Source organism: Myotis nattereri (assembly GCF_964212035.1).
Source record: "Myotis nattereri genome assembly, chromosome: 3".
Classification (NCBI taxonomy): Eukaryota; Metazoa; Chordata; class Mammalia; order Chiroptera; family Vespertilionidae; genus Myotis; species Myotis nattereri.
In genome coordinates, this window is record NC_138077.1 from 145,615,519 (window position 1) to 145,641,097 (window position 25,579).

At 41.0% G+C, this 25,579-nt stretch overlaps 3 protein-coding genes across 5 annotated transcripts in view; 2 read left to right on the forward strand and 1 right to left on the reverse strand.

Annotated features, from left to right (window-relative positions):
- DIPK1A (divergent protein kinase domain 1A) overlaps positions 1-4,089 on the forward strand; it is a 125,158-nt gene extending 121,069 nt beyond the window's left edge. Inside the window, exons 4-5 of the mRNA XM_081087755.1 lie at positions 1,104-1,280; positions 2,803-4,089. Coding sequence (XP_080943881.1) covers positions 1,104-1,280; positions 2,803-3,615 — 990 coding nt within the window. The 3' untranslated portion in view covers positions 3,616-4,089. The remainder of the gene's footprint in view (positions 1-1,103; positions 1,281-2,802) is intronic.
- A 1,040-nt stretch (positions 4,090-5,129) lies between these two features.
- Positions 5,130-16,582, reverse strand: RPL5 (ribosomal protein L5). 3 transcript variants are annotated; one of them, XM_081087756.1, is made up of 9 exons: positions 16,484-16,582; positions 15,913-16,214; positions 15,186-15,255; positions 14,972-15,087; positions 12,851-12,985; positions 10,928-11,130; positions 9,731-9,908; positions 5,741-5,829; positions 5,130-5,299 (listed from the first exon to the last, which is right to left on the reverse strand). In XM_081087756.1, exons 2-9 carry the CDS (start codon positions 15,913-15,915, stop codon positions 5,200-5,202), a joined length of 894 nt encoding a protein of 297 aa, XP_080943882.1. In that variant the 5' UTR covers positions 15,916-16,214; positions 16,484-16,582; the 3' UTR covers positions 5,130-5,199. The 3 variants fall into 3 exon arrangements, with proteins under 3 accessions (XP_080943882.1, XP_080943883.1, XP_080943884.1); XM_081087757.1 differs by lacking the exon at positions 16,484-16,582 and having other exon boundaries at positions 5,741-5,825; positions 9,730-9,908; positions 15,913-15,996; XM_081087758.1 differs by lacking the exons at positions 12,851-12,985; positions 16,484-16,582 and having other exon boundaries at positions 15,913-15,995.
- EVI5 (ecotropic viral integration site 5) overlaps positions 16,156-25,579 on the forward strand; it is a 216,487-nt gene continuing 207,063 nt past the window's right edge. The window contains exon 1 of the mRNA XM_081087754.1: positions 16,156-16,533. Coding sequence (XP_080943880.1) covers positions 16,516-16,533 — 18 coding nt within the window. The 5' untranslated portion in view covers positions 16,156-16,515. The remainder of the gene's footprint in view (positions 16,534-25,579) is intronic.

Consider the following 25,579-nt stretch of genomic DNA (forward strand, 5'->3'; position numbering starts at 1 on the left):
ATAGAGAACTCCTAAAATGCAACAACAAAAAACCCAAACAACTCGATTAAAAAATGGGCAAAGAACTTGGATAGATATTTAAAAAAAAAAAAAAAAAGACATACAAATGGCCAATAAATACATGAAAAGATGCACAGCATCACTGATCATTAGGGAAATACAAATTAAAACCACAATGAGATACTGCCTCATACCAATTAGGATGGCTACTATAAACAACAGCAAATTTGAACCTTTGTGCACTGTTGGTGGGAATGTAAAATGGTACAAGCCACTGCCTAAAACAGTATGGCAGTTCCTCAAAAATATAAAAATAGATTGGCCTATGATCCAGCAGTTCCACTTCTGGGTATATACCTAGAAGGATTGAGAGCAGGGGTTATTTTAGTGATATTTCACATCCATGTTCATGTCAACATGATTCACAATAGCTAAAACATGGAAGCAACCCAAATGCTCATTGGCAGATGAATGGAAATGCAAAATATGATATATTAATAATAGAACATTATTCAACTTTAAAAAGGAAGGAAATCCGGACGCATGCTACAATATGCACATAATGCTAAGTGAAGTAAGCCAGTCACAAAAAAACAAATTCTGTGTGATTCCATTTATATGAGACAGTAGTCAAAAATCATAAAGACAGAAAGTAGAAAGGTGATGCCAGGGCCTGGGAGGAAAGAGGTAAGGAAGAATTATTGTTTAACGGTATAGAGTTTCCATTTTACAAAAAGAAAAGAGTTCTAAAAAGGATGGTGGTGATGGTAGCACAACTTCATTAATGTATACCACTGAACTGTAAACTAAAAATGGTTAAGATGGAAAATATTGTTTTTATAATTTTACCATAATAAAAAGTGGAAAAATAAAATTGATCATGGTTGGAAAATATATATGTAGGCATACATTACTTTTGTAATTTAAAAAAATTAAGAGGAAAAATATTCAGAGTATGATTTCTAATTTGCAATTTAAAAAGAAAGTCACAGTTTCAGTGTTTGTATGTGTGTGTTTTTAGAGGAGGAGGAGGAGGACACTAAAAATATAGTGGTAATTTCCTATTTAGCCTAAAGCATAACTTGCCATTCTTTTTCACATAGATGTATTTAGGGATTTGGGATAATCTACCAGGGGTTGTGAAATGTCAAATGGAACAAGCACTTCATCTTGATTTTGGAACTGAATTGGAACCAAGAAAAGAAGTAGTGTTATTTGATAAACCAACTAGGGGAACTACTGTACAGAAATTCAAAGAAATGGTCTACAGTCTCTTTAAAGTAAGTATATATATTCACGTTGCTAGTATGAATCACTACACTCTCCTGAAAGAATTGCCAGCACCTCATTCTAAACCACAAGAATGTTGCTAGTCTTTGACCTGTATCAAGACTCTTATCTTGAGAGAAATAATTCAAAGAAAAGAAAAAATGTGTGGAAGATATTTACTTTAATATTATAAGCTATGTCCAGATATGAGAGGGGAGTTCTCTAGTTTGACATTGTAGCTGATACATTTTGAAAAGGTGAAATAAAATCAGTACAGCCTGCTTTGCAAATTATTTTTTAAAAAATATATTTTATTGATTTTTTACAGAGACGAAGGGAGAGAGATAGTTAGAAACATCGATGAGAGAGAAACATCGATCAGCTGCCTCCTGCACATCTCCTACTGGGGATATGCCCGCAACCCAGGTACATGCCCTTGACCGGAATCGAACCTGGGACTCTTCAGTCCGCAGGCCGACGCTCTATCCACTGAGCCAAACCGGTTTCGGCTGCAAATTATTTTTTTAAATTTTAAAGAAATCCTCATACAGAGATTAATTAGAAGTATTAAAAGATGAAAACAATTACACTTTGGGAAAGAATCTTTTTTTTAATTGATTTTTTTATAGAGAGGAAGGGAGAGGAATAGAGAGCCAGAAACATCGATGAGAGAGAAACATCGATCAGCTGCCTCCTGCTGGGGACGTGCCCACCACCAAGGCACATGCCCCTGACCGGAATCAAACCTGGGACTCTTCAGTCCGCAGGCCAATGCTCCATCCACTGAGCCAAACCGGCCAGGGCAAAGAATCTTTTTTTTATTGCTCTTATAATCTTTTTCTCTGGAGAGCTTACATTTTCAAATTATTTTATCCCAAGCAGGGGAATACATTTTTACCTTCATTATTAGAATAATGTAACTTAAAATAATTACATTAATGTGATAACTACAAAAAATAATTTTCAGTTGACCCTTCTTATAATTGGATACTAGAGGCCCGCTGCACAGAGATTCGTGCAATAGGCCTTCCCTTCCCCTGGCTTCCGGCACCGGTTTTCCTCCGGCACCGGGGATCCAGGCCTTCGCTCCGGCTGGAGTCTTCAGTGTCTACATATGCAAATTAACCGCCATCTTTGTTGGGTTAATTTGCATACTCTCCTGATTGGCTGGTGAGCATAGCAGAGGGACAGTCGGTTTACATGTTTGTCTGTTATTAGGTAAGATGAGCACATTACACTGCAATTTTGCAAGTAAATCTATGAATAAGACAGAATAATTACTTAGTGTCTTCGTTAACTGTATTTATGCAGAGTATAAGAGGGTTATGGAACCTAGGGTGGCCATTTCTTAATAAATAGACTTAGCCAAGTTTTACTGCATTCACATAAAATATAGTTCTCACTTAGCATCATAAATATTTGGATTGTGTTTTAAGTTCCTTATGGGGATTCAGTAGCAAAATTATTACTTAGCATGATAATAATCCCCATAAAGGAAGTATTTTTCCATTTGCTAACATTTTATCTTTATAGGCAAAATTGGGTGACCAGGGAAACCTCTCTGAACTGGTTAATCTCATCTTGACGGTGGCTGATGGAGACAAAGACGGCCAGGTTTCCTTGGGAGAAGCAAAGTCAGCATGGGCACTTCTTCAATTAAATGAATTTCTTCTCATGGTGATACTTCAAGATAAGGAACATACCCCCAAATTAATGGGATTCTGTGGTGATCTCTATGTAATGGAAAGTGTTGAATATACCTCTCTTTATGGAATAAGCCTTCCATGGGTCATTGAACTTTTTATTCCCTCTGGGTTCAGAAGAAGCATGGATCAGTTGTTCACACCATCATGGCCCAGAAAGGCTAAAATAGCCATAGGACTGCTCGAGTTTGTGGAAGATGTTTTCCATGGCCCCTACGGAAACTTCCTCATGTGTGACACTAGTGCCAAAAACCTAGGATATAATGATAAGTATGATTTGAAAATGGTAGACATGAGAAAAATTGTGCCAGAGACAAACCTGAAAGAACTTATAAAGGATCGTCACTGTGAGTCTGATTTGGACTGTGTCTATGGCACGGATTGTCGAACTAGCTGTGATCAGAGTACAATGAAGTGTACTTCAGAAGTGATACAACCAAACTTGGCAAAAGCCTGTCAGTTACTCAAAGACTACCTATTGCGTGGTGCTCCAAGTGAAATTCGTGAAGAATTAGAAAAGCAACTTTATTCTTGTATTGCCCTCAAAGTCACAGCAAATCAAATGGAAATGGAACATTCTTTGATACTAAATAACCTAAAAACATTACTGTGGAAGAAAATTTCCTACACAAATGACTCTTAGTTCATTTGGACATTGTAACCATTGTGGGAAACTTACCACTTAGAAAAGTTTGAGCACTCTAAAAAAAATGGCTTGACTGAAATCCCTGCCAGTACAAAACTCATTTCCCGTTCCTAAGAAGCCATCGTCTTAAAATACATGTCTATTGCTGAATGACAGGAGGTATAGGATCAATAGGTCCCCCAAAATGTAATTCCTGCTTTCAGAAGCCCTGGTACAATTCCCAGTACATTCACTGTGTAACTATTTGACTGACTTTAAAATAATGCTGTGAAGCCTCATTCCAGACATCAACAGTGATATTATTTTGTAGATTTGTTAGCCAAAATACCACTGCTGGAAACATTGTTTGCATTGAAGCTGCTGTTTGAAATTTACACATAAATTTACTAATGTCTTAGCATGGTAAAGTTTGCACATTAACAGAAATGAAGACTGCAAAGCAGACAAATTAAAATTACCGATTTATAAATAGATGTTAATAGTATGCTTTGTTGTATTATAGACTTAAACCCATTTTAACTCAGACATCATACTTTATGTGGCTTCAGAGCCTCTTTTATTCGCACCCAAGGATATCTTTAGGGCAAGTGGAAGACAAACTTCAATGTGTGAGAAACATGATTGATTGCCTCCTGCACGCACCCCGACCAGGGCCTGGAGTAGCCTGCAACCTATGTGCATGCCCTTGACCAGAATCAAACCTGGGATACAACATTTCCACAGGCCGATGCTCTATCCACTGAGCGAAACCAGCTAGGGCTTCAGAGGCTCTTAGACCTTCGAGTGTTTTACTTGGCAACATGTAATTGCCATGAAAACGTTTGAGCTTTCCACCTTAGTTTCAAATGGTCCATCTTGGTATCAGCCAGCCAACTTAAGGCCACAGACCCTATCCAGATCCATTTACCTTGAATTTGTCATGAAGTCATTAAGCGGACCCTGAAATCAGAACTTTTTGACATTTTCAAACAGTATTTTCTGTTGACCAAAGGGCTATATTTTAGAGGCACGTAAATTTATTCATCAAATATTTTCTCATGTAAAGTATATATACAAAGATCTGCTCCTCTTTCATGTTTATTCAGATCTGACCATGTACCTTTCAGCATCTCCACAAAATTAAACCCTTCTAGAGAAAAGACCCAGTATTTTCTGCTCAAAGATTTCATCTGATTAAAGAATCTTAGCTATGTGACCTTCATTGGACAGCTTCCTTTCAAAAATTAAATCCACAGATTAGCACGTTTTGCTTAATTTAAAATCACATACTTTGAAGGTACCTTTCTTCCTACTAACATCTGGTTACAATAAATGAAAGAAGTATTTCCTAGTGGAAGGCTGGTATGTTGCTTGTCAGACTTGAGAACAGAAGCCCAAGCAGCAGGTGTGAACTTTGAGTCAATACACAAGATATCTTTTTCTGGAAAAAACTATACTTGTTTCTTGAGGAAATATACTGCCAGTTTCAGGGTATTTCCTACAGTTTCATTAACAAGAGCTCAACACAGAAATAGCTGTTTGCCTAATAAGTTTATTGTCTCTCTTCTGGAAAATCTTCATAGAAAATTATGATTTGGTTTATTAGCTCTCAGCAGCCCGTTCCTGAGCTCTGAGGAAGCTTGCTTTCTTCTGAGCTACCCGATCTTTCTTCTGGGCAAGAGACATTTTGGGACGGTTCCACCTATAAAACAAAGAAGAGGCAGAAATGTTTATTTTTAAAAATACAGCTAAAGAGGACAGAGCTGTGTTTTATTTGTAATAAGATTTCCAATAAATGCACTTATTATTTTAGGCTAATTTCCCCAACCCCCTACTTTTGTGATACTGTCCTATTACCACACAGTACCAAAAATCAAACACACTAGTACAATGTTTAGAATCATTATTAGCAGCAACTGGTAGTTACACTGTACTAGGATAGAATGAACCACCTCAGTAGCTTCTGAGGCTAATACATTTCTATCACCACAATTACTTTAGCAAACCTGGTTCCCTTCACTTCTGCAACATCATGCAGAGTTAGTGATCGAGTTTGCACTTTACTCAGTTTGAGTTAAGATGAAACAAGGCAAGTTTGGAACCACTCCCAACCTCTCTCTCTTGAAAACAGTAAGATACATACCTCTTCTTTTTAACTTCTTTCTTAGGCTTCTTCTCATAGACTGGATTCTCTCGTATAGCGGCATGAGCTTTCTTATACATCTCCTCCATCTGAAACAAAGCAAAGCAAACAGTACTTGGTTTCATTTCATATGCCCTAAACAATAATACAACATACTGTAATCTATTACTCGCCCTATTTTGTCTTTCTAAGACAGATTTTCAAAGGGCACTAAACTAGGTCAGTGTCGGTATCTGCTTAAATTTCTAAATGTAATCTCTAAATTTCTTTTCCTAAGAAATTCCCAATTTTTTTGCCATAGGTAATGAGTTGACATTCTCCACAAAACTCAACTTTTTTTAAAAAAAAATACATATTTTTATTGATTTCAGAGAAGAAGGGAGGAGAGAGAGTCAGAAACATCAATGATGAGAATCACTGATTGGCTGCCTCCTGCATGGCCCCCACTGGGAATCAAGCCCGCAACCCAAGCATGTGCCCCTGGCCTGAATCAAACCTGGGACCCCTTCAGTCCGCAGGCCGACACTCTATCCACTGAGCCAAGCCAGCTAAGGCAGAACTCAATTTTTTAATACATTTTTACTGATTTCAGAGAGAAGAGATAGAAACAATGATGAGAATCATTGATCAGCTGCATCCCGCACGCCCCACATTGGAGATTGAGCCTGAAACCCGGGCATGTGCCTTGACCAGGAATTGAAGAGTAACTGGTTCATAGTCAAAGCTCAACCACTGTGCAATGCAGGCCCGGCTCAACTTTTTCTTGAAGAAAAATTTGCATGCCTTTCTGAGGACTTCAGGTATATTTTTTAAGTCGATCAAAGTTTAGAGCAAAATGATTTCTGTACAAACACATTTTATGCTCATTTAAAATACTGTCTGACCACAGGTGCCCGGCTAGCTCAGTCGGTAGAGCATGAGACTCTTAAAATACTGTCTGACCTAAATTCTTTCATTTAAGTGAGGATGAACACCAAAACAAAATTTTTAAGAGTTTATGGGGACCTGACTAGGTGGCTCGGTTGGTTGGAGCACCATCTTGTACACCAAAAAAGTTTAAGAGTCAACTGTAAATGACTTGATTCTGTGCAAAATCACTCATGAAAGAGCAGCTGTAAAATACCTTAAGTACTCATTATCAAAATATAATAAAAATTCCAGCCCCCTAAAAAATGAATCAGGTAATCAATCCAGGTCTCTAAAATTATTCAGTGTGGAGAGAACATGATTACTACATGCATTTGCGGAAACCAATGCAAAACTTATCACTACATGAGACCTCAAACCACCTAAATCCCTTTTGAAAGTTAATTTCTCCCTCTTTTAGCAGTCTTCTTATTACAGCTCTACACTGTAATTTAACTAACCCATTTGATGACTTCGTCGTAAAAAAAACAACTAAGCAACCCAGTTTATTCTTTTCAAAAGATCAGACAAGCAAGAAATACAACCATTTTTGTAGACAACTCCATTGAGTTTAGGTAAAGACCACTTCTTGTTGGAGACATGCCAGGTGTCTGCATAGGACTTCAGTATGCACTCATAGGAAAGATGCCTCCATAGATAAAATTAATGAGCTAGTTGGAAAGTCTATTAGCCAAAGAGTAGTTCTGGCTGAAGCATGAAATCGACATAGAAAAGATTGGGAAACAGACATCTGAAAACACAGATTGTTTGAAAAGTCTTGATGAAGCCATTTGTAACATGACCAGAGCAAGAAATGGTTTAGGGGAAAAATTTTGCAGGTTGCCCTAGATGGTTTGGCTCAGTTGGTAAGAGCATGGACCTGCAGACTGAAGGGTCCAGAATTAGATTTGGGTCAAGGGCACATGCTTGGGTTGTAGGCAGTATATTCCTTTATTTACTGATATCATCATTGTTCACTTCTTTTTTTAAAATATATTTTACTGATTTTTTACAGAGAGGAAGGGAGATGGAGCATCAGCCTGGGGAATGAAGGGTCCCGGGTCAAGGGCATGTACCTTGGTTGTGGGCATGTCCCCAGTGGGAGGTGTGCAGGCTGCAGGAAGCAGCCAACCAACGATTCTCTCTCATCATTGATGTTTCTCTCCCTCCCTCCCTCCCTCGCTGAAATCAATAAAAACATATTAAACAAACTCAACCTATGTGCTTATCCAGCCCTACATTTGTACAAAGCACATAAATAATCTTTTCCCAATAAAACTTTTAAAAATAATTTAATAGCCAAAGCTATACCAAAAATACATACTAACAGGAAAAAAAAAAAATCTAACCAATTACTTAATGTAACCCATCTATTTTTATATAACTAGAGGCCTGGTGCACAAAATCCGTGCAGGGGAGGGGGTACAGGGGGAGAGGAGTGTTCCTCAGCCTGGCGTGCATCCTCTCCAATCCAGGACCTCTTGGGGGATAACTGGCAGTCGGACATCCCTCTCCCAATTCAGGACCCCTGGCTCCTAACTGCTCACCTGCCTGCCTGCATGACTGCCCCTAACCCCTCACCTGCCAGCCTGATCGCACCTGCCTCTGCCCCTACCACCGTGGCTTTGTCCAGAAGGAGGACCAGACTACCAGATGTCCTCGTCAACCCGGTCTAATTAGCATATTGTCCTTTTATTAGTATAGATTCTGTATTTGTGATTGTTTTATAGTACTTAAGCATTTCTTTTTTTTTTTTTTTTGGTTCTCACCTGAGGATACGTTTCCCCTTGATTTTTAGAGAGTGGGAGGAAGGGGAAGAAACATCAATTTGAGAGGCACATCCATTAGCTGGCTCCCGCACACACCCTGACCAGGGCTGGGGATGAACCTACAACCCAGACACATGCCCTTGAACTGGAATTGAACCCGTGAGCCAGCTGACGGTCTTAACCATTAGCCATGCCAGCCAGGGCCTAGTGTGATTTGTGTGTTCTATGCTTTCACTGTAATTTCAAAACTGGCGCTATCATAAATTACTCCAATGCATTAATAGAGATAGTCCTGGAGACACAACTTTAATTTTCCAACATTAAACTCACTTTTGCAAACACCATTCCTTTACTTAAGCATCACGCAGAACTAATGTTAAAAAAATCTGTACATCTCGCCCTAATCGGTTTGGCTCAGTGGATAGAGCATCGGCCTGCAGACTGAAAGGTCCCAGGTTCAATTCCGGTCAAGGGCATGTTCCTTGGTTGTGGGCACATCCCCAGTAGGAGGTGTGCAGGAGGCAGCTGATCGATGTTTCTCTCTCATCGATGTTTCTAACTCTCTATCCCCCTCCCTTCCTCTCTGTAAAAAAGCAATGAAATATATTAAAAAAAAAAAAAAAATCTGTACATCTCGCCCTAGCCAGTTTGGTTCAGTGGATAGAGCTTCAGCCTATGGATTGAAGGGTCACGGGTTCAATTCCAGTCAAGGGCATATGCCCCAGTTGCAGGCTCGATCCCCAGGGGGTGTGCAAGAGGCAACCAATCAATGATTCTCATCGATGTTTCTCTCTCTCTGAAATCAATAATAATAAAAATCTGTACATCTCCCTTTCTGTGTGTATGCCTGACACATTCAGAATGTCCAAAACATAGCACTTGTTTGCTATGAAGAAAGAATCTTTTTTCCCCATTGTCTCAAAATGAATGAAGTTTAGTAAATTAGCACCTCCTACCAGAGTAGGCAGAAACCTATGAAACCTATAAATACAAAACAGCCAAATGCATAAAAGGCTTTAGATTTGGATACTTAAAATCTGTCATCCTTCAGCATCTCAGATTCCTAAAAACACTGACAAGTCTAGCTCATTATACTATCTTATCCTTTTAACCTACCCTGTGTTCAACATCCCAATTTCATTTTAAGCCAAGGACAGCTTATATAATTCTGTCTGTACCTATGAACATGCCCATATTCAAGCCTTAATTGTTAACCTAAAATAAAACTATATATTTATAATGTACCCACAAAAAACAAGTAGTAAACCTGGTTCCATAAATGAACCAAACATTCATCTTTAGTTAAAATTTTTACCATGTCTGGAGTTACGTTGTTCTTTATATACTGAGAGAACTGTTTCTTGTAAGCATCTTCATCTTCTTCCATTAGATAACGCATATAATCTGCAACATTCTGACCCATGATGTGCTTCCGATGTACTTCTGCATTGAATTCCTTGCTTTCTGAATCATAACCAGGGAATCGTTTGGTACTAAAATAAAGTTTTTCACATTTTAGTATATGTTGATTGACATCAGTTCACTAGCAGGAATTCATTTTAGTAGCTGCCATCAGTCCCGTCTTGAAACAATTAATTGCATCATATGCAACCAAAGGACCAACTACTGATCGCTCAGTTAGTGGGATATCATCATTCAGCAGCTAATTTCTGAATTTCAGGTTAGAAAATCACAGCACAAGTCCCTTTAAAAACCACTAACTGAACCAAGGCATTTCACCACCATAAAGTTAGTTCTCATTATCATAAAAAAGGGTTTCAAAACTCCTCCCCCAAATACTAGAATTTCTCAGTGGTGCCTCAGGGTACATGGGAGTGATTCATTCAAAGTCACATAGGTGCCCTCTAACATAACTGCAGATACTCAAAAAGAATGAAAAAACCCTCCCCCCACATTGTAAGATTAAGTGCCAGGCTTAAAAACATCTAAAAATTTGGTTAAATCAACCATCACTAAAATATTCGTAGTAACTTTAATATATAGCTACTCAGCAACAACAATCATTAATTCGAACTAAATAACCAAATTAAAACCACCTACTTAGCTTCTGAGAACAGCTTTGTTTCCAATTTAAAGTTTAGAAATCTGTTATAAGCCTTTCTCTCAAACCTTTTCTAGTCTACTTTTTTCCGTAATTCAGTAAAGCCATTCTCAAAAACAGACAATGCATTGGAGGGGAAGAGGGAGTGGTGGTGAAACCAAGCTGCTCATTTCTAACCAAAACGAAATCACACATAAAAGGTAGTGGTTTCAACCCCAGCCCTTCCACTTACTGGTTCTATAACCTTGAACAAATCATTTGCGTCTCTTCACTCGTAAAATGAGTTCTAATTGCTTCCTGTCCTGCCAGGTTCCCTTTGCACCGTGCCTAGCATGTAGCGGGCACACAATGAGAGCTACTATTACTTTAACTCAGTAATCTCCACAGTCCAACTAATTAGAAACAGCAAGTACTGGAGTCCAGGCAAGGAGGCCTTGGATACTACATTACCTGTGAGGGATAGATAGGCCTCCATCCACAGCTCCCTTCAGGGCCCCAAAAACTTTATTTCCAGTAGTAGTTCTGGCAAGCCCTGCATCCAAGTAGCAGGTGAAGGCACCAGGTTGACCATCAATGCTTTCCACATTGTATTCATCTCCAGTCACCTCCACCTGGCCTTCATAGATCTTGTCCATGCCAAACCTATTGAGAAGCTATTAACAAAGAAGCCAGTCTGAATATACTCCAACAACTCTAACATTATCTCACATCACAACTTTAAGGACCTCTGACAAAAAAATGTTTCTTATTTATCTCCTAATCCAGTGATGGTGAACCTTTTGAGCTCAGCATGTCAGCATTTTGAAAAACCCTAACTTAACTCTGGTGCCATGTCACATACAGAAATTTTTTGATCTTTGTAACCATAGCAAAACAAAGACTTATATTTTTGATATTTATTTTATATATTTAAGTGCCATTTAACGAAGAAAAATCAACCAAAAAAATGAGTTCGCGTGTGACCTCTGACACGCGTGTCATAGGTTCGCCATCAATGTCCTAATCCCAATCTACTTTTAAATATAAATTTTTAAATGCTATAAAACTTCATTCAATTTGTTAACTTTATTCAATAGCTTCTTAATCTGCTACATGTCCGTATTTGATTTATGCAGCAATTAGGATATACATAACTTTGATTTTTAAAAAGTAACTTAAGGGAGGCCCAGCCAGCATGGCTCAGTGGTTGAGCATTGACTTATGAACCAGGTGGTCATGGTTTGATTCCTGGTCAGGGAACATGCCTGGGTTGCAGGCTCAATCCCCAGTGCAGGGCGTGCAAGAGGCAGCCAATCAATGATTGATTCTCTCATCATTGATGTTTCTTCTCTCCCCCTTTCTCTCTGAAATCACTAGAAATATATTTTAAATAAGTAAAATAAATTTACTTAAGGGAGGTAATCACATTGCTTCATTCATATTTGGCTGTAATTCAACAACCAAATATTAAATGTTATCACATAGTTTTGAGGAATAGGACCCTGGGTTGAAGACATCTTCTGCGGCTGTCTCCGATACATTATGTTAATATGCACCACTCCTCTGTTAGTACATATCGCCTAAAAAGCAGTGCCTTTGCACCAAGTTGCTCTCATATATAAAGACAATGTTACCCACCCCCACTCAAACATGTTTATGACCAATGAAGATGTGGATCCCCAACAATGATGCATGCTTAACAATTCCACTGCAAAACAAGGTCAGCAACTGAGAAAAAATAAGGCAAAGTCACATTTTCATCTTTTCTGCAAGTTATAAGAAATGCTGCCAACCAAAGGCAAAGATGATTAAAACAAAACCTCCCCCCGCCCCCGCCACACACACACTAACACCGCCTCCCAAGTTTAAAACACTGCTTCTCAAAACTTAACATGCATATAAATCACTTGGACATCCTATTAAAACAAATTCTGAAGGTCTGGAGTAGACTGCATTTTTTAATGTACACTTATGGTCAGAAGGGTATTTCTGAGTAGATCTGTCCAATAAGGTAGCCACTAAGGAACCACAAGTGGCTATTCAAATTTAAGCTAAAAATTCAGTTCATCAGTAGCACTAGAAGCATTTCAAGTGCTCAACAACCACATGTGGCTGCTAGCTACCACTGGCTTTACATCAGACAAGAGACTGCAGGAAATTCTATTGGTTTAGATATACCCAACAAACAGGGCAGAAACCAAGAAAACTGTTCCCCCAAATTATTAGGAAATGCACTGCTGTCTCAAAGCTTGTATTTATAAAAGAGTAACACCAGGCACTCTCTTGACCCAACAGCTGAGGGTATCTTATCCATGTGTAAACATCTCTTTCAGACAACTCCAAGCGATGAGTTAATTCCAAGATACGTTAATTATAAAGTAATCCTGTACATACCCTGCGGGCCAGCAGCAGGCCAGTACAATATGCTGCAGCATAATTTGTCAGGCCAACCTTCACACCATACTTGGGGAGTTCATGAGCATAAGCTGCACAAACTATCATATCTCCTTCTATACGGGCATAAGCGATCTATAGAAGAGAAAAACCAGGTTAGTCACCTGCTTTTTACTATTTGTCCTAAATGCCTTTGTATTCAAAGAACTTGAAGAAAAAAACCTGGACACAGTTCTGCATCACTTAAAATCTTTGTTAAACCCAGTTACCTTCAAGTAGTTATGTCTTGGTCAACTATAGCAGGTAAATTTGAGTCTAAATATGTTTGACTAATGTCACAATATATATAAAGCTAAAATTACCACACGGGCATTGAATACTGAATTGCCTTTGGAATAAATGATACTCTAGTTCCTTACTTCTAAGCACTGAAAAGACTTAGGTTAGCTGGTGAATTAGAGGCACTTTGAAAAGTCAAAGGAATTCCCAATTTCAGACATCTTTTGAACTAAGCACATTTTAAGTCCAATAATGATCCAGACACCTAGTGTTGTTATGTCCTTAGGTATGGAGGGACACACTGCCTTCACAACCACAAATGAGCATGCCCAGAAAACAGGTGTGCCTGCCTCCTGCAAAGGCCCCAAATATCTCAAAAAAAAATTTTTCCCCCCTTGTTGTAAAATTCCAGCAAATTATCTTCTAGGAGCACGCTGCCATTTTCTGGGGGTCTTTTATGTGGAAGACAGCTTCACATATAACAGTTAAAACCCATTCCAACAAGAAGCAGGAATAAGGACAATCTTAAAGCATAATTTAACCTTCCCAACAACCTCCCTCTCCAAAGAGCAGCGGGTACGTGGCACGTACGGCCACACAGTAACAGCGAGGACGTGGTCCACGACAAAGCCTATCACGAATGGAATGGGCCCGAACCTTCTATCTCAGTGATGGCGAACCTTTTGAGCTCGGCGTGTCAGCATTTTGAAAAACCCTAACTTAACTCTGGTGCCGTGTCACATGTAGAAACTTTTTGATATTTGAAACCATAGTAAAACAAAGATTTATATTTTGGTAATTATTTTATACATTTAAATGCCATTTAACAAAGAAAAATCAACCAAAAAAATGAGTTTTTTTGGCCCTAACCGGTTTGGCTCAGTGGATAGAGCATCGGCCTGGGGGACTTAATGGTCCCAGGTTTGATTCCGGTCAAGGGCACGTACCTTGGTTGCGGGCACATCCCCGGTAGGAGTGTGCAGGAGGCAGCTGATCGATGTTTCTCTCTCATCGATGTTTCTAACTCTCTATCCCTCTCCCATCCTCTCTGCAAAAAATCAATAAAATATATTTTTTTAAAAATGAGGTTTTTTGGCCGAAACCGGTTTGGCTCGGTGGATAGAGCGTCGGCCTGCGGACTGAAAGGTCCCAGGTTCGATTCCGGTCAAGGGCATGTACCTTGGTTGCGGGCACATCCCTGGTGGGGGATGTGCAGGAGGCAGCTGATCGATGTTTCTCTCTCATCGATGTTTCTAACTCTCTATCTCTCTCCCTTCCTCTCTGTAAAAAAATCAATAAAATATATTAAAAAAAAAAATAAAAATGTTAATTTAAAAAAAAAAAAAAAATGAGGTTTTTTGGTTGATTTTTCTTTGTTAAATGGCATTTAAATAGGTTCGCCATCACTGTTCTATCTGGTCTCAAATGTAGCCTTCCACCCCCCAGCCCCCCCTCCCCCCCCCCTCCGCACCCCCTGCAAATGGCAATAGTAACAGAAATCCCTCTAATCCTCTTTTCCCCATAAAGACACCTTAATCAATATGTAACACCTTAATCAATAAAGAAAAAAAAATGTTTTTAATAAAAAAAACACACAATGGGATTCACCTGGGTCAGGACTGCCAAACGTGGCTGCTCTCTAGCCCGGCTTTTTTCAAGCACCAACTCCCCAGGCTCCAAATGAAGACCCACGAAGAGGAAAAGAACTCCCTCCCTGTCTGTGGGGCGCGGGCTCGAACCTGAGGGACCTTCATGCACACGTGCGTGCTGTCCCCGGGCACAGCTCCCCGGCGGGGAGGCGGGGAGGGGGGTCCCCGGCCCGGGGTCCCCGGGGCGCCTTACCTGACAGATGATGTCTCGGTTGGTGACGCGGACGATCATCCGGTACTTCGGGGTGTTGTACTTATTTTTATCCTGGATGACCAAGCGTTTCCGGGCATAGTAATCGGTTTTACCCTCTGAAGAAGATAGAAGAAAAAAAAAAATTTTTTAAGAAAGTCTACTCCACTGCAGAACAGGCTCCTTTAAGGTTGTGAACACGAACACCGGGCCGTACCTCGCCGTCTTCTGAATTTCACTTGGTATCGCTTGAAGTAGGCCTTATTCTTGACAACTTTCACAAACCCCTTCAAGAGAGAAGAACGACTTATTACAGGTTTCGGCTTATGCTACTTGTGACATCTGAGCTGTAACAAAGTAACGTGTGGATTTCAAAAGGGAACCTGGACAACTGCCCCTTCCGTGGAGCCCAGCCTGCCTCCACCCACCCGGGCTCAGGAACCCCCTCGCCCACTTCCCATCTGTCAAGCCTGCTGAGCGCCTTCTCCAAACCGACGGGCGACACGGCTCTCCACCACCCGCCCCGCTGCCGGGAGCCCACGGAGCAGCCGGGAGCGGGGCCGGGGCCGGGGCCGGGCGGCCGCAGCCCGGCGGCACTCGGCATCCCCCGGAGAGTCCGAGGCCGCCTGGGGCGAGCTCCCCTGCCCGCCGCCCGCGGGGCCCCCTCGGATGAGCCGGCAGTCTCCCCGCAGCCTGTCCACTACACTCCTCGACCCCCACCTCCTCCATCCGCCGCCTCAGCTCCTTCTCTGCGTCCACCCCCTTCCCAAGCTTGGGCGGCAGCCATTAAAGGCCACGCTGGGAGCGGCGGCCCGACCAGCACCGTGCTGCAATCTAATGCCATCCGACCCCAGCGCCGCGCGAGACCAACCCTAGGCTGGCTTTAGGGCAAGATGAGGGAGCCCCCATCCATCTGTAATCCCGAGATCTGGATACCCACTCACCATCCTGCGGAAGAGAGACCCACGGCCGCGGCTCGCCACAGACCTACAGGCCTAGCCTAACTCTGGTGGAGAAAAAGGCTGCAGCCAGTGCGCAGGCGCAGTATGTAGCGCCGGCGATCACGCAAGCGACGTGGAGAAGAGGGATCCTCTTGCCGTCGGGCGTGCGGCGTGCTGCCCCCTGCTGGTGGGAGGACCATACGGCCTTCGCCGCGTGGCAGCAAATCCTTACTGCTCCTGGCTGATGATCCGACTGGGATTGGACGGTAAGCAGTAACGAAGGATTCTGTCCACGGAAGTTGTTTCTGTAAGCAGGAAAAAGGTTTAACAATTAAATGGAAGGAATTTTCTCTGGACTCTTTTGCCCCCCCCCCCCCGTCACCCCACTACCCCCCGCCCCCAGAAAGGACTCTACCTCTTGGACTACCACTCACCCCGGCCCAGAACATAGGCTTGCCTTAGCGCTCCCAGCCTGGGTTAGGAGCCCCGCTTTTCCTACGGCACCTTCGTACCGGCCTCACCCCGCCCTAGATTGGTAAACATCCAGAGGATGGGGCCCTGCCGCCGAGTTCACCTTTAAATCTCCAGCACCTAGCACGGTGCTGCATGACATTCAGTAACATGGTAAGAGAACCGCTGCTCTCTCCTTCCTGCCTCTTCACCTCTACCGCCTTCCCTGACCCCTGGCCACCTCATCCTTGTCCCTCCCTCCATCCTTGTGATCTAGTCAGACTAACTTTTTTCTTTGTCTTTTTCTTAAATTTATTCTTTTATATATATATATATATTTTATTGATTTTTTACAGAGAGGAAGGGAGAGAGATAGAGAGTTAGAAACATCGATGAGAGAGAAACATCGATCAGCTGCCCCCTGCACATCTCCTACTGGGGAGGTGCCCGCAACCCAGGTACATGCCCCTGACCGGAATCGAACCTGGGACCCTTCAGTCCGCAAGCCGACGCTCTATCCACTGAGCCAAACCGGTTTCGGCTTATTCTTTTAAAATTAATTGTAGTAAGTCATTTTCCAGTTCTCCACGTGGAGATTGAGGAGAACCAACCAAACAAGCACCCAAAAAAGCACCTCAGTAGAAAGTATTCCCTCACCTAACAGTCTTCCAAAGGTGGTCTTTGGGCTACGGCATGGGAATTATTTGGATACTAGTTAAAATGCAGGTCTGCCGAAACCGGTTTGGCTCAGTGGAGCAGACTGAAAGGTCCCAGGTTCGATTCCGGTCAGGGGCATGTACCTGGGTTGCGGGCACATCCCCGGTGGCGGATGTGCAGGAGGCGGCTGGTCGATGTTTCTCTCTCATCGATGTTTCTGACTCTCTATCTCTCTCTCTTCCTCTCTGTAAAAAATCAATAAAATATATTTTTTTAAAAAAATAAAATAAAAAAAAATGCAGGTCTATGAATCTCTGCTGCCTCTACTGAGTCAAACTTTAAAATAATGACATCTTAAGAATGAATTGTAACTCTATGCCCATCCTCCATGGGCTAAGCCTGCTCTTGGGAGATGGGAATGCAAGATGTTAATCTAGCAGGAAAGAGTCAGTGTGTAAACTGCTCACTGGCAGAGCTGGGGGAAGGAGCTGCCAAACAAGAACTGCCGCTAGAATAAATCAGAATTATGATGCCAATTACTTTGGTTTCAACTTGAACTCCTCATATAACCAGAAAAATGTGCATTCAACCCACTCTGGCCAATGTCAACAGAGCTATCGAGGAGAAATGTTAAAACGCAACTCGCAGGCAAGTGTGGTTCACTCTTCGTTGGCGGCTTTTGAAAGTGTGAAGAAAGAGGCATACAATTTGCATTTATAGAAAATACTTAAAGAGCTTTATTTTGGCGGTTCATCAAGTTATTAGCCTGGGACAGGTGCCACATGCCTTGGTCAGGCCTGGCTTACACTGAAGGTGAAAGCATCAGGAAGGAAAAATCCTAACTTTTGCCTGTTTTAGGGCAAGAATACATATGAAGGCCCACATACCATTCATTTGAATATTTAAAAGTTATGAAACAAACTAACACATTGTTGAATTAAATATGTTGTATTCTCTTTACCCTGCTTCTTACCTTATAAACATTTATAACGATAAAATTTAAAACGTGGATCTATTTCCTTTGGTTGCAGCTGGGCGTTTGTGGCTAGCATGGCCGGCTCAGCCTGTGCAGTTGACGCCAGGAGCCAGGGGAAACTTGTTCAGCACCCTCGACCAACTAATTTTGTTCAAGTGGTAAAAGTGAAAAGTCACCAGTAATGGGTCATCAACTTTGTGTTCCTCCTGATATGATATACTGACAAGAACACAGAAGCACTTTATGCCAAACTTACATAATATCTAATCTGATATATGAGGAAACTGCAAACAAAACTCAAACTGAGGGACATTCTACAAAGTTCAGTAGTCTTGAAAAATGACAAAATTGTCCAGCCAGTGTGGCCCAGTGGTTAAGCATTGACCCAGGAGGTCATGGTTGGATTTCTGGTCAGGGCGCATGCTGGGGTTTCAGGCTCCATCCCCAGTGGGAGGCGTGCAGGAGGCAGCCAATCGATGATTCTCTCTCATCATTGATGTTTCTATCTCTCCCTCTCCCTTCCTCTCTGAAATCAATAGATTTTTTTTTAAATGACAAAATCATGATAGATAAGGAAATACTAAAGAAATATTCCAGATCGAAAGAGACCAAAGTGACGTGACATTGTATACAATGTGTGATCCTAGAATGCATCCTGGACAAGAAAGGGAAGGCTTTTTATTTCTTTTGTACAAAGGACATTCTCAGGACAATCAGTGAAATCTGAATGGAGTCTATGGATTAGATGATAGTAATAGATCAATGTTAACTTTATCTTGATAGATACACTATGGTTATGTGTGAGTGTTCTTTAGGAAATACACTCTGAACTATTTTGGAGTAATGGGCATTATTTCTGCAACTTACTCTCAACAAATGACTCAGGAAAAAATTACATATACAGGGTGTTCCCAAAAACTGTATACACACTTTAACAGCTGATGGCTCGACTTTGAAAATGAAATGTATTTTAATAACCACTGCCTTTATTATTATTCAAAGTGTGTGTATATATTTTTTGGACACCATATATCTGTATGTATATAGATATACTAGTATATCTGTAAAAACAAAGCAAATGATAAGGCAAATGTGTTAAAATGTTAACAATGGGGAATCTGGAAGAAAAATATGTGGAAATTCTTTGTACTGCTCTTACAATTTGTGATTTTGAAATTATTTCAAATTAAAAAATAAAACATTGCCCTAGCTCAGTGGTTCTCAACCTCCCTAATGCCATCACCTTTTAGTACAGTTCCTCATGTTGTGGTGACCCCCAATTTCATTGTTACAAATTGAACATAATTAAAGCATAGTGATTATTCACAAAAACAATATGTAATTATATATGTGTTTTCTGATGGTCTTAGGCGACCCCTGTGAAAGGGTCGTTCGACCCCCAAAGGGGTCGTGACCCACAGGTTGAGAACCGCTGCTCTAGCTGGTTTGGCTCAGTGGATAGAGCGTCGGCCTGCAGACCAAAGGGTCCCAGATTCAATTCAGTCAAGGGCACGTACTGTGGTTGCAGGCTCCTCCCCTGCCTGGGCCCTGGTCAGGCTCATGCAGCAGGCAAACAATCGATGTGTTTCTCTCACATCGATCTTTCTGTCTTTCCCTCTTTCTTCCACTCTCCCTAAAAATCAATGGAAAAATATCCTCGGATGAGGATTAAAAAAATAAATTTAAAAAATTGAAAAATAAATAAGTAAAACATTGATTTCTACTGGAATGGGAAATATTTCTTTTATTATTTGAAATGAAGATAAACTCAGTTTTATCAAATATGTCACACACATATTATAAATAGAAGATAAACCAGCAATTTTTAGTTCTGGTAGTGATTTAACAGCAAAATATTAAAAGATTTCTATGATGTTATCATATATTATGATTTTGAGGTACTTGCTTATTGCCCTAATCAACAGGTTCTGTATTGAAGTCACTGACTTTCCTAGATACTCTAATGTTTTCTCTTTACAATTGCTTTTTGTTTTACATTAGTTTTTGATTATTCATGAAGGGCAGCATGAATAGGGTGAACTACTTTATGGTAGGAATCCTTTATTGATATTAATCCATTGGAAACATTTTAAACCTGTACTTTTATCTAGGAAAAAAATTAGCTTTCAGTGAAAGAATAATCTTTGTTTCTTGATTTTTATTTTTTTAAATCTATTTTATTGATTTTTTACAGAGAGGAAGGGAGAGGGATAGAGAGTTAGAAACACTGATGAGAGAGAAACATCAATCAACTGCCTCTTGCACACTCCCTACTGGGGATGTGCCCACAACCAAGGGACATGCCCTTGACCAGAATCAAACCTGAGACCCTTCAGTCCGCAGACCGACGCTCTATCCATTGAGCCAAACCAGTTAGGGCATAAATCACTGTCATTTTTATTGCTATTTTCACTCTCTCTTACAGTAGTATCATATCATGAAGGTTTTGTTATTCTTCCAATATTTAAATGCTGGCGTATGTAAAGGAAACAAAAATAGCAGTATGCTGCTCAATTTGTTCAAATGTCTTTTCAATCAGACTATACACTGGTCTACAGGGTCAGAAAACAATGCTTATGGAAATTAGTTTTAGGTTTATTGATTTGCTTATTTAAATTAAATGTATTGAGGTAACATTGGTTATTTATGGTTACTTGGTTATATGTTACAGGTGGACAGTTTTATAAGACATCATCTGAATATTGCATTGTGTGCTCACCACTCAAAGTATGGTCTCCTTCCGTCACTATATATTTGACCCCCTTTATCCTCTTCATCCTCCTCCCTCTGGAAATCACCGTACTGGTGTCTGTGTCTATGAGTTTGTTTCTTTGTTTTGTTCTTCCTTTGTTGCTTTCTGTTTTATTGCCCACATATGAGTGAATCATATTGTTCTTGTCTTTTTCCGTTTAAGTATTTCACTTAGCATGATACTCAAGATCCATTCATGTTGTCACAAGTGGCAGTATTTCATTTTTTCTGATGGTTCGGTAGTATTCCCTCTCTTCTTCTGGTATACCCATTATTCTTAATTGTTTTTTCTAATGGAATCAGATAGTTCTTATAGAGTTCTCTCTCTCTCTCTCTCTCTCTCTCTCTCTCTCAACTCTCAATTCTCTCCCTTCTTCCACCTGAGTCATTTCTAGATTTCTATCTTCAAAATCAATAATTCTTTCTTCCATCTGGTCTGCTCTATTTTTTAAGTTCTCTAATTCATTCTTCATCTCATTTATTGAGATTCTGCTCCAAAACTTCTGTTTGGTTCTTTTTTTATAGTTCCAGTCTGTTTTGTAAAGTACCTCTTTTGTTGGTTTTATTCCTGAGTTCATTGAACTGCCTTTGAGTGTTCTCAAAGGCAGTTCGATGAAAAATCAGAAATGCAATCTTGAATTTTCTGTCACTTAAGTCACAGCCTTCCATGTCCTTGAGTTTATTTTCTGGATATTTTTCATTTTCTTTGTGAGCCGCCTCGTTACCGTGGTATTTATGGTACTTCATCGACTATTTCTCTGTCTGGGCATTTGAGGAATTGAAATCTCTCTGCTTTTAACAGGTTGATGTGTAGAAGTCTTCCTTTAGATTTCCAGTAGATGGTGACATAGAGCAAGTTTTTGTTTTCTCTTACCTGCACTAAAGGGACTTCTGGGATCTCAGTGTCTCAGTGGGGCAGTGTTGCCTTGGCTGAAAATGCCGCCTACTATATCCCCCGAGGGCGTGGGCATTCTCTCTATGTGACGAGGTCTTCTGGCCTCAGGGTACCGCCCCTGTGGTGGATGTGGCCAGTGTTGGGGCTCTGGGCCTGTAAGTCCCCCTTGCCTCCAGAAGCTGCCAGCTGCACTGTGCTATCTGAGCCGTCCCAGTTGCCTTTAATGGGTTCTGGCTGGGATAGGTTAGGGAAGGAAGGGCGGGGCAAGCGCTTTCGTGCCTTTGTGGCTTTGTTTTTTCCACTGGGTTTCATTGCCACGTGTACCAGCCACTCAGGCTGGAAGGTTACTCTGCCCCTCGGGTCTTCTGCAGGCTATGGAGCGAGGGCTGTCATCTGACACCTGGGCTGCTATTGCATCAGCTGGAGCCGGGTGGGCCCTAAGAGCCTGGGGGGCAGGGGGAGAGGCGGTCTCTGCACATCCGAGCCTATCTTTTGTCCCCTGGTTAGGGCGGCTGCTCTACTGCAGCCTCCACCCTTCCCACCGCTTCTCTGCCCGCCAGTCACTGGGCTCAGCCACAGGCCGCGATGCTGCCTCAGCCCCTTGGCCTCTTCAGCTGCAACCTGATGCCCCACGGCTGTGGCTTGGGCCGCAGGAGTGCCTCTGCCTCTCCATCTCCGGCCCTTCCTGCCTTGGCCCCTTGTTTGCTCTGGCACATCCACATTCAGATGTCTCTGCACTGACCCTTAGCCATGTTTGCTGAGTAGGGATTCTTTGTTGAATTGTAGTTGTTCAACTTGTAACTTTAAGGGGAGAGAGTAAGAGGTTTTCTTACTCCACCGTGATGCCGATGTCCTAGTGTTAGGTTTATTTGTACATTCATTTTCTTTCTCACAGTCATGCAAACTTTCTTTGTTTCCGTGTTCTAATTTTCTTATATTTAATTAAAACGTCACATGTGTTGACTATTTCTCAGGTGGTTTCATTCAATTTAGAAAAAAAAAATTTTTAATGTATTTTATTGATTTTTTACAGAGAGGAAGGGAGAGGGATAGAGAGTTAGAAACATCGATGAGAGAGAAACATCGATCAGCTGCCTCCTGCACATCTCCCTACTGGGGATGTGCCCACAACCAAGGTACATGCCCTTGACCGGAATCGAACCTGGGACCCTTCAGTCCGTAGGCTGACACCCTATCCACTGAGCCAAACCTATTTGGGCTAGAAAAAAAATTTTTTGTCTAAAATGTTAATCCCTTAATAATTTAGATCTGTTTGGGTTTTGAACACTTGTGCTAACATTATTAAAAGTAAGCAATACTGCATATCAAATAACTGGATAGCACAAATTCATAGTTCATTTTTCTGCCAAAGACTGGTTTGCTCTTTAGTGGAGCACCTTCTGCTGTTTCACTTTACTCTTCTCCAGCATCTCATATCTTCTCTACATCAAATCTGTCTGAACACGATGAATACCTCTGGAACCAGGAACTGGGACATAAAGATAAATAAGAAAATGGAGGCTTGACCCTTCTCAGCCATGAAACTTCATTACTCAAGCATCTTTTGCATTCATATTTTCAGAAAGAAAGGATTTGACAATTCATTTTCTCCCGTCTTATCTAAAAAATTCCCATTACTGAAATCCTCCTGGCACTCCAAACAGTGTCCATTTCAAATACCACCAGCAGCACAAACCCACAACCTCATGACATTTAGACACAATTGCCTTTTGTTTCCAGGACACAGCAGAAGAAATGTGGAGTAGCATTTCTCTGGGGCCTGGAAGGTGTTGATTACCAGGGCAGATGCTTAGGGTTTCTGGTCAGAGCTGAATGCCAAGCCCTAGTGACAGAGGCAACCACCCCCGTGCATTCTTTAGTACATTTACTTCTCAGTGTGCTTAGGATGTGCAGGGTTTTATTAATCGAGTGCAGTGACAGGCCAAGGACCCCTCTTGCCTGGGTCAAATGGAAGTCCTTCCTGGAAACTTCATGCCCACTAAAGATCACGGGCTTTGCGCCCCTTTCCCATTGGACTGCTCTGTTGCATTAAACACACAAACTTGACCAGGGAGGCAGTGAATGGAAATTTCTATATATTAGAAATAGCGAATATCTATTGAGAAGGTACTGTGTGTCAGAGTCTGTGTTAAGCATTTATTACATTATCTTATTTCATCTCAAAACTGCTCTAGTAGATAATATTATTATCCCTGTTTTACAAATGAAGAAAATGGATGCCACAGCCGGTCACAGTGGAACACAGGTGGCTATCAGCAGGGCGACTTTTGGTTCTGAGCCTGCCTTCAAATTGTGCTAAAAAGAGAGATCTCATACTCTGAAAACGTCAATGCATGTGCATATTTCACTTTGGAATATTCCATTACGTATTTTTGTTGGACTGAGATGTAAATATTCTTTGTCTTAGACTACCATTAACTTTGAAAATAAAGGTGAAACTGCAGCTAGAAAACTCATTATCTTCTAAGTTATCGGGCTGAATCTGAAGCATTACAAACTTCCAAAAAAATGAAGATTTATGAAATCTGATCAGTGTGAACTAAGGGGCACCGTCTTGTTTGCCAGCTGAAGCCCAAATTATTGGAAATAGGAGGGAAGCCCTTGAAGCCTAAGGAAGGCAATCTCAGGACAAATCTGGGCAGTTCAGCTCTACTTTCTCAGATGGCTCGTTAATATATGAAAGTGGAAATATTTAAATGATTCAGCAATAGTTAGATGGTTTCCTGGAGACAAGCTTTATAGGAAGTCATTAAGGAAAAGAAAAGTCTAGGCCAGTGATGGCGAGCCTTTTGAGCTCGGCGTGTCAGCATTTTGAAAAACCCTAACTTAACTCTGGTGCCGTGTCACATATAGAAATTTTTTGATCTTTGCAACCATAGTAAAACAAAGACTTATATTTTTGATATTTATTTTGTATATTTAAATGCCATTTCACAAAGAAAAATCAGAGTTCGCACGTCACCTCTGACACGCGTGTCATAGGTTTGCCATCACCGGTCTAGGGCTTACTAACCTTCTTAAGTCAGTACTGCTTTAAAAGCAGTCATCATCCATCCTGCTTGCCTTAAAAATCTCTTATTGCCACAACATTGAGGGGGTTCTGAAATAAAGGGGAAAAAGTAGCTGACCAGGAGTGTGCTAGGTGGTAAGAAACCTGCCTGGAAATTAAAATTATGTTTCTATATCTTTCGTGGAATCATCAAAAGTGACCATAGTCCTATTTTGTTTTTGTTTTCTTAAAATATAAACTCCATAAATGCTTTTGAGATTCCACTTATTAAATGACACTAATAATATTTGTCTCCCTCTTCAGTTACTTTGGGCATATAAGGGGGGGGGGGGACCCAAGATACACACATGAAAGTCATCAAGTTTTTTTGGACAAACAACATAAATTGTTGTGGCTGATTCTCCCCTTAGTACATGTCAGTAAAGCCAACGTCTGGATTCTCCCTGTCTCCTGGGTCAACTTCTTCAGTGAAATACCGCAAACAAAAAGATGTGTAATTATATCTGTTAAAGACAACTTCAAAGTGATGGTCACGATGCTGAGTCATTCCTGCATTTCTGTGTGGGGTCAGCGTCTTGGAGAGTCCATGCGTAAAGGCATAGTGTCTTGAATGGCACTTGGTACTGACATCATACACATTATATGAGTGTTTGAATACACACAGCGACTCCACATCTCCAACGGAGGAAACAGGACAAATACATTAAATGTACTTGCTATAAAACAAAAAACCTTAGTCATACTTGATGCCCCTCTTTTAATCAAGTTTCACACCCATATCCTAGTGGCTATACTTTAAATATGCACAGATATAAAATATCTGACCATTTTTCCTGTCTTGGTCCTAGCTACTATCATCTGTTACTTGGATCATTGCATTAACCACTGAACACGTCTCTCTGCTTCAAAC